The 9,386-nt window shown below is 53.1% G+C and overlaps 1 protein-coding gene across 1 annotated transcript in view; it reads right to left on the reverse strand.

The window, feature by feature from the left end:
- RHOQ (ras homolog family member Q) overlaps positions 1 to 6,511 on the reverse strand; it is a gene marked incomplete at its 5' end in the record, with an annotated part of 37,282 nt that extends 30,771 nt beyond the window's left edge. Inside the window, 2 exons of the mRNA XM_079720472.1 lie at positions 5,785 to 5,843; positions 6,394 to 6,511. Coding sequence (XP_079576598.1) covers positions 5,785 to 5,843; positions 6,394 to 6,511 — 177 coding nt within the window. The remainder of the gene's footprint in view (positions 1 to 5,784; positions 5,844 to 6,393) is intronic.
- Between the last annotated feature and the right edge of the window lie 2,875 nt (positions 6,512 to 9,386).

Here is a 9,386-nt window from a genome sequence, read left to right on the forward strand (position 1 = left end):
AACTAAAAGAGGAACAGCAAACTGCTGAGGGCAAGGAAAGCCACTCCTTGACCCAAACACACCAAATTAGGGCAAAACCAAGCCCTCTGAGTGAAAGGAAATTCAGCTGAGGCACCCGAATTTTAAAGACATGTGTGGTTGTGGGCTTAGTTTCTTTGTAACAGCCTCTCATTCCTCCTCCTTGCATATTGCTATTCTGTACCTGAGGCTTCTTGGTAGTACCAGCTGCTGCCAACACGTGTCATTGCTAGAAACCGATAGCCCCATGGAGAACGGCTTTGTCTTGTTTTGTTTTAATACCACTAGGGCTCATCTCTTGAAACCCCCAATTCCACAACAAAACCACAAACACCCAGTTCTCCATAAGGCCTCTAATCCATGAGCTTTAAAGCAATGCTTCCGACCTTTTTCACATCCTGGCACACATAAAAATGACCATATATGCTCAGCCCCCTGGAAGCTACACACTGCTCCCCCACCAACTCCTGAGCTGAGCGGATGGCATCTGGGCGCACCTATAACACCACTGCTGACACACCTGCTGGTAAGCTTTGGTTCCCAGAGCGTAAATGTCACCAAACCTCAAGAGAATCATGAGAGAAGTGAAGCCGGATGGATCAGAGGATCACATCCCAAACCCACATCAGAGTGCCAAGAGGGGGGACACAGGGCATTCGGCCACTGCAAAGGCTTTGAAGCCAAGAAAGGCCATCCACCTTCCCCACGCGGAGGAGGAGACCAGCATTCCCTATGATGCAGTGCAGACTGGAAATATAAATAGCTTCTAAAAAGGTTAGCAAAATGCACAGATGACAAATCTACAGTAGGTTACTAAGGGAAACCAGGATGCTCAGTGCCAGCATCTCACCTGTTGCAGCTGATGTCTGGAAGGAACCCTGCGGCTCCTCCCAAACTCTGCTCCCGGGGCCCCTCAGGGATGCAGTGTTGGGCTGCAGGGACCTGGAGGCTGGGTAATGTGAGTAGGTACTTCCTGAGCCCTACTGATGCTCCCTGCAGGCCCCTCCAAAAGTTAAGGAAAACCTTTTTCCCAATCACATCTTGGCTTGGTTCTCATAAGCCCACCCACTCTCAATTACCTCACCTGGGAAGAGTCTACCTCAGAAGGTTTTGTGAGGATGCCTGCCTGAAGGTGGGAGGCGTTCTATGAGTGGCAATACCCTGGGCTTACCCCTCCCCCCTCCTGTTAAACTAGGCCCTTGGGTGCTGCAGGGCATTCCAGAAGGCAGGGCATTCCCAGGCTGCCTCCCTGGAGATTCCCTTCTGGAGGGGAAGTGCTTCCCTGGGCACCCAGAGGGCCTACAAGGCAGCCACAGCTGCTGGGCTATGTCAAGTAAGAAACAGACCTTGCTTGTCCCTGAACCAACCCCAGGGGACACCTGAGTTAAGGTATTTATAGCTCTCTTATATGCATCCTTGAACTTGTGTGTGTTTAAGTTAACAGATATAGCAACAGCACACCCAAAAGCACACATATGGACTTGTACACACTGAGGCAGTGGCTAAATCTGGAACTCTAGGGAACCCAAACTCACCCCCAACACACCCTCCTGAGTGTGTGTATTCCGGGACCTGGGATAAACTGGGCGTCCGTCCTTCCCTCTTCAGGGTATCAAGTTCTGCCTTCCTGCCAAGGATTAAGAGATCAGCCTGGAGCCTGCACCTCGAGAGCAGCTTGCCAGGCAGCTCCCACTGGCTCGTCTGCCAGAGCCAGAGCTCTTCTCACTTCCCCTGAGCTCCAAACAGTGCAGAGTCAGGAGGGAAAATCTCACCCCTCCAGCACCTCCCTGAGCAGACACTGGGGCTGCTGCAGAGCCGACCCTGAAGCCCTGAACGCCAGGCAAGAAAAGAGAAGCACTGCAGAGGCCCGGACCGGAAGCCGGACCCCTCCAGCAGGCCACAGGGAGGAGGAAGGAGCGCCTTCAACTTCCACTCTGAAATGCTTGGCAGTAAAATGTCGGGCTGCTCCTGGGCCACCAGGGACTTGGCCAAGAGAGGGGGGCTTCCCTTTGGCCTAATGCTAGCGTGTCGGGGGTGTGGAGGGATGTGCCCAGTCAGAGAACGTGATGGGACTCAGAACGTGATGCCCGACACATTTACATTCACTATGTATTCTCTCTCTCTCTGCCAATAGCAGCGGAGGTTAAGGGGGAAGCAGCCTACTCCGGAAGGCAGGAGGTTATCTACTACAATCATCTCTTGAAGTTCTGTAATATGTTCTTTAATATATAAATTGGGCCATTGGTTACCTATGGCTTTGAACTCAACTGGGGTCAAAGAGGGGACCCGAGTAAGCACACAGACTAGAAGTTCCAACCCAAGGGAGATGTGCTCTTGTTCAAATACAGTGAGAGCCCAAGTGCATGAGTGAACTTTGTAAAGTGCTGTGAGCTTCTCCCTCGTCCCACCTTACCTCCCAAAGTAGAATCGACTGAACCTGCATACCCGACTTGGTTCTCAAATTTTATGCTGAACTCTTCATTTTTCTAAGAGTTTCTCTTACATCACTGGGGATGCAGGTTCTGATCAAGAAAGGAAACCATCTTGACACAACAGGGCATTTAGAGCAGGGAGCACTTGACCGTGTCCATGGGTCCAGTGATGGGGACCGTGGCAAATAGGAAGTACAAAGCTAGCATCATATCTCCGCTAAAAAGCCTCTAGGATCTGATATCCTAGTAGAATTTCTATCAACTCCAAGTATAATACACAGTCCTCTTCCACGTGTGACCTCTTCCCCCCATAAAACTGCCCACGGTGGAGCACAATAATCTCTCATATTTATTACACATCTACTATTATGAACGAAGAACAGTGTCAGCTGCTTTCATATACATTAAACAATTTAAGCCGACCTATAACACTGCAGTGCAGGTTCTAATTAACCACATTTTTACTAGATCACAGAGGTTAATAATATAGCTAGAATCACAGGACCAGTACAGCAAGGTGGAGATCTGGGCCCAAGCTTATTTGGTTCCAAAGCCCATGGGTTTTCCTCTGCTGCCCATCAAGACTTGAAAATTTCTCTCTATATGTATATGCATGTGAATATGTTTCTTTATCATTATTATTATTGTAAGATTAATCGGTTACCAATTCATAGAGGCATGAGGTCTTAATGACCAAGTACAACACAGGAATCTCCTACATATCACACATTGCATCTAATTCAGACACTTCCACCCATGCTGTCCTCAGACATGGCAGATCCCTATCTTAAATTTATGCTATTGTACCCCTCTGGTGCTTAGCGCAGTGCTAGGTACAAAGTGGGCACTCATTTAATCTCATTGATGATTATGTTGCTAAGATTGCTTATTAGTAATAAACCCTTGGATGCTGAAAGGTGAATTATTGCTAACTAAGAAAAGTCTTAGATGCTGGGAGAAACACCAAGGGGGCCTAACACACCTCTTGGCCAATAGAGTAAGTGATCCACCATTGGATAAAAACAGTAATATCTGACTCTCACAAATCGGTTGATCCCACTTAGAAGATAACTTACAATTTCCACTGAAAACAGCACTTGACTCTTTGGACCTGGGTTTTCTCCTCTGCAGGGGTGGCATACAACCCCCACTCAGAGAATGACTGTGAAGATTCCAGGGACCATGTCTACAGAGACACAAGCAACCCAACCAACCCAGGTGGCACCTCAGCACCTCCCATGACTTCCTTTGTATATAACCACCTCAAACTATGGCAGATTCAGACTCATGTCCTAATCCCAGCAACACCCCTCTGTAGCTGTAACTTTAGATCAGCAACCTAGCTTCTCTGAGCCCTAGTTTCCTCATCTGCAAAGATGGAGGATCACTTATCTCATGGGGTTGTTTAGTGGAGAAAATAATATTTGCATGTGGCTGCCCCAGGCCTGATATGTAGAAGGAAGTCAGTAGACATTAGCCAGATTTGAATGTGCACAGAACAGCTCTGACATACACATGTCCTGTTGTTGAATAGGGCTCGTGGTCAAAAGATGGCCATGGTGTAACAAAGAAAAGGGAAGAGGCAGTAGTGAGAGAAGTTAATATTAGAGACGATTCTTAACCTCTCACCTTTCAAACAACAAATTCAACCTGCTGTTTACCAGCTGTACTTCTTAAAAGTTGGTCTCATTTGATTGAATGGGTTCTGCCTCTTGCCCTCCATAACGTCTGGTAATGATAGGAGTAACTACAAGGCAGGTAATGAAAAGGGGCTCTGGAAAGCTAAGGACTCATTGTACTCACCTGGTTCAGTTTGGTGAAAGTGGGCGGCCTCAGGCACCTGGTGCCTAGTGCTCTGCCAGTGGTTTCTCTATTCTCAGAGGCTCCTCTAACTTCACAGTATAGAAACCAGAGGCCACACTGAGGTGCCCCCCAACAAGACATTCTTCGGAATCTAACCTGGTACTACAATTCTGAAATCCAAATCTACAAGGGCTACAAAGAAAAGCTCCTCTTTATTGACCTAACGTGTGCCTAGTGTGTGCCAGACTCAGTGCTAAGCATCCAGCATATAATATATGCCCAGGGGAATGGTCCGAATTTTTTTGTTTTTGTTTTTTTGCGGTACGTGGGCCTCTCACTGTTGTGGCTTCTCCCGTTGCGGAGCACAGGCTCCGGACGCGCAGGCTCAGCGGCCATGGCTCACGGGCCCAGCCACTCCGCGGCATGTGGGATCTTCCCGGACCGGGGCACGAACCCATGTCCCCTGCATCGGCAGGCGGACTCTCAACAACTGTGCCACCAGGGAAGCCCGGTCTGAATTTTTTAAACCCCGTCTTACAGATAAGGAAACTGTACTACTGGACATTCCCTAAAGACACTCTCCAAGGCCCTCAGCCGCTCACATGTTCTCAAGGACCCAAGTCTGGATGACACGTGGAAGCTTCCGCCCAAATTTTCAGGTCTAATCACAGGGCTGGATTTTGCAAAACTTCATCAAACAAATCATCTTAGGCCCACAGCAAAAGTGGGTTTGGGAAGAGGGTGGAGCTGGGACAGAGACAGAGAGGAGAACTTAATCCTTCAGAAGCCACCTCTAATTTGCACATAATGGTCGGAGGGTGCATTTTCTTTCTGCACAATAATCTCTACCAAAGAAAACCCAGACAAAGTCACCTGCCCTTCCTAGGGAACAACAAAAAAAAGCTCTTCCTCCAAGATTCACACTGATCTCCTAACCCCTCCTTCCCCTCCCTGCCCCTGGGAGTGGCTAGATGGTTGTTGTTTCTTTTCTTTTTTCCCTGTGGTCCTCTGGTAATACCACAAATTACGTTTTCAGGGACTGGAGTCCCAGAGTGCAATGATGTTGTAATAAACATAACCAGGACCAAATGCCTTCCCATCATATTAGATGATGCCATTTCCCACCAATCAGGCTCCTCGGGCAGGCAGACCACTCACCAATGAGGGACCAGACAAAGGCTGTGAGGGGAGACCTGGTCATCGGCAACTAAAAATAAGAGTGCTTCAGGATTGGCCGCTGCCACTTTGCAACAGGAGTTGGGACCCACACACCAGGCACCAGACAGAAGGCACACACAGGCAGAAACTTTCAGCCCAGGGGTTCACATGGGGTAGGCTGGTCTGGGTTTGTTGCTGAGGTTTTTTTTTTTTCCTTTTCCTAATGTGGTGACTTGAAGAAAGAAATACTTGATCCAGAGGGACCCTTGCAGACACACCCTCCCTCCTAGACACGTCAGTTTCCAAAGGCCCTTCACAGACACCCTGAATTGGGGAAAGGGCGGGGGGTGCGGCCAGGGGCCAAGACACTCACCTGTCCGGCTGTGTCATAGAGTCCCAGGAGGTACTGCTTGCCCCCTACGGTGACGCTGACTGCAAGGGCAGAGAAGTGGGGGCGGGGAGAGAAGCTCACAATCATCTAGGCTCTGGGGCAGTTTCGTTCCCCACCAGGACCCTTCCCTCCTAACCCAGCTGGAGGCAAGCGGGAGCTCCCAGGGAGATGCCACCCGTTTTCCCTTGTGCCCGGCTCACTGTGAAGTGGCGTGAGGCCGGGGCGATGTGGCGCCCAGCTGCCCACTCCTTTCTCCCAAGTCCCGTAGCCACGTTTCCCCCTCGGGGATTGGGGCAATAGGGAAGGCGTTTGTAGGAAGGTCAAGGAGGTCGGCCCCGGGCGCCGAGGGGGATGGGAAATGCGGGGCGCCAGGACGGGGCACCGGAGTTGGGGGTGGGAAGAAGGCTGGGTCCGGCAGGCTAGGGACTGCCAGAGGGAAAGCCTGGGGGTAGGGCCGGGCGCCCGGCGGAGGGCGCGACGGGGGAGGGGTGGGGAGCGCGCGCAGGGGAGGCGGTGAGGGGGCTCAGCCAAAGTTGCTCCAAAGTTCCCGGCCCGGGGAGCGGCCCCTTAGTCAGCACTTCCGAGGCTTACCTGCGTAGTGGTCGAAGACGGTGGGCACGTACTCCTCCGGGAAGGCGTCGTTGGCATAGCTCATGAGTAGGCACGTCTTGCCCACCGCCCCGTCGCCGACCACCACGCACTTGAGCATCAGCGCGCCGGGCCCGTGAGCCATGCTGCGGCCGGCCGGCCTCCGAGCATGGTCCCCCCGGAGCCCCCGCCCCGGCCCCGGGCTCAGCCCCAGCCCGCCTGGGGGGTCCGCCGCCGCCGCCGCTCAGCGCAGCACGGCCGACCCCCCGGCCCCATGCAGCGACTCCCCCCGCCCGAGGGGAGGGGGCGGCGGGGCCGGGGCGCTGCCGCCGCCTCGGTCGCTGCCCGGATCCCCGCCCGGGCCCCGGTCGCCGCGCCCGCCCGCTTCCCCCGCCGCTCGGCGCCCGCGCCCTCTCCCCGGCCCGGCCTCCCCAGGAGGATCCGCTGGATCATAAGACTGGCCGGCCCCGGGGGAGACGGCAACTTTGGGGAGGGCGGCGGAGGGGAGGGGCCAGGCGGCTCTCCCCGCCCAGCGCCGGCCCGGGCCCCCTCCCCGCTCGGCCCCGGAGGAGGGCGGGCCCAGGCGCCTCCCCGGATTGCGGGCTGCCGGCTCCGCGCCCCCGCCCGCCCGCCTGCCTGCCTACCGGCTCTCGCGCCCCGCGCCCCGCGCCCCGCCCGCGGACGCCGCTCGGCCCTGCCGGCTCACCCTAGCTTGACTCCCCGCGAGGGTTGTGGGGAGGGGGCGAGGAGGAGGAGCCGAGGAGGAGCGACGGGGAGGAAGGTGAGACTGGGGGAGGGGGCCGAGCGACCCGCGCTCGCGAGGAGCCGAGGGCTCCTCGCGAAAGTGCGCGCAACGCCCAGAAGCGTCCACAGGCTCCGATGCTGGGAGAAGACGTGGAGGCCTCTTGGGGAACCGCGACGACTCTTATGATGACGCAATAGTCATGGAAAATTATTCACGTATATTTAAACTCCATCCGGAAGGCAGGATCCATTCTGTCGGCCTCTAAGTGCACAACAAAACTAGAAATCGGGAAGGAAGAAAGGGCAAGAGAGTTAAAAAATTTTTTTTAATTTTTAAAAAAATTTCATTCTCACGCACGGGGTGATGGGGGAGGGGTGGCGGTGGTCCCTGAGCTGGAAAGTAGGGACTCCTGGCTTACTGCTCCGTCCCGCCTCTCACCATCCCCACCACCCCATGCTGTTCACGGCAGAGCTTGAGTCATTTACTACGAAACTGGTGTCTGAGGGAGTTACAGCATCTTGAACCACTGACGCACCCCCGCACCAGCCAGAAAAGGGAGACTCTGCGACTCTGGATGCGGCGGGTGTACCTTTGCTCCCCCTAGAGGCGACCTTCTCTGAGGTCCCTTTACAGTCCCAGTGTCCCTCGAAGGTGTTAGGTTGTGATCCCTGAGGAGTGATACACTCTGGAGCTCTAAGACGTGGCCTGTGATCCAGGCAACAACCCCTGTCCTCCTGCCTGGGCGATGCTTGGAAACACCCGTCAGGCCAGGTCGCGTTCACTCGCCAAGAGTGTTGCTTCTAACTTTAGGCCCTGGGGTGGGGTGGGGGCGTGGGGGTGGGGGAGAATACTCTGCACGTTGACACCACACCCTCCCTCCCCTTGCTGACAGGAGATAAATCGCTTCCTTTCATCAATTCACAGGATCAGAAAATGGTGTGTTGAGAGGCACCGCAGAGGTCAACTGGACCACCTCCCTTAGATCTCCGTGAAGTTGTAGGTAAGCAAATTGAGACGCAGAGAGGTGAAGTGGTTATCTCAAAGGCTTCCAGCTAATTCCAGCATTCAAGGACTTGGAACACACTTTGGGAAATGCTCCGTTATGTCCTCACGCCACACTTCCCAGACCTCAACTCTCAAACCCCAAGTCTGATTTCCATTGTCCTGCAAGACTTCCTGGATTCTTGGAAGTTCCTTGTGGAGTCCCACTGGACGTCTCACCAGACCCCTCCATTTGTGTCTGAGTGTGGGTATTTACATTGCCAGCTGCTTTAGATTATGCAGTGAATCTGGAAGATATTTTTTATGTACTGAATGACAGGTTAAGGAAGGCAGTTCAGTGCCTTGAAGTCAGATCTTGGTTCAAGACTAGTCTCTGCCACTTTCTTCTAGAGGGGAAGAAAGGAGGACTTGCCCCCTTTGCCTACAGGACTACTTCTTCAGACAGCATTTGCTGGGACTGAGATTCTGAAAGGAGGGTCTGTCAGGAGAGGTTAAGGAGCTACCGGATGCACTCAGCCTAGAAAGGGCATTTGGTTCTGGCTCTGACGGTACTTAGCAGTGTGACCCTGAGCATGCCACTTCTGTTCTCGGGGCCTCAGCTTTCTCATCTATAAATGTGAGCTCATCCATAAGGGTGAGATCAGGGCTCACCTTTGAGAACGCTACGGCTCTTCACAATATGTCCTGAGAGATCCTGGCAAAAGCTTTGGGCCAGGGGAGAAGCAGTTGCTAGAGACATGGGGATGGCCTTTTTGAGGGGTAATGAGGTCTGTCCCAGGACTGGAGGATGGAGGCTTCCCCCATTGAGAACTCCAGCCTCTCAGTTCTCATGCTGCTTTTCAGTGAGGCAGATATTTACCAGGGATCCAGAGAGCTGGAGGATTAGCTCTAGAACCTTGAAAAATGGAAGGGACTCCAGGTTCTGGATGCTTTGGGAGAAGCTCTGGGAATATCAGAGCACTCCAAGTGGGGAACTGCTGTCAGATGAATCATGCAGTGGTGACTTCATTGATGATTGATGATGGTGACCTCATCCCTTTGGCCCATAGAAAAGCCAAGACTGACTGCCAGGAGTACTTTGAGCTCTGGACTGATTCCACCAGTTGAATGTAGAGTAGGAGGGAGACGGGAGAATTATCCTGGATGCCCAGGTCAGCCCAATGATGGGTTAGCTGGAAGGACCAAACAGATCTCAACAAATAATTACTGTATAATGTGATCAGTGCTGTGGTAGAGGATAAAGAACAGT

This window comes from Hyperoodon ampullatus (assembly GCF_949752795.1).
Source record: "Hyperoodon ampullatus genome assembly, chromosome: 15".
NCBI lineage: Eukaryota > Metazoa > Chordata > Mammalia > Artiodactyla > Ziphiidae > Hyperoodon > Hyperoodon ampullatus.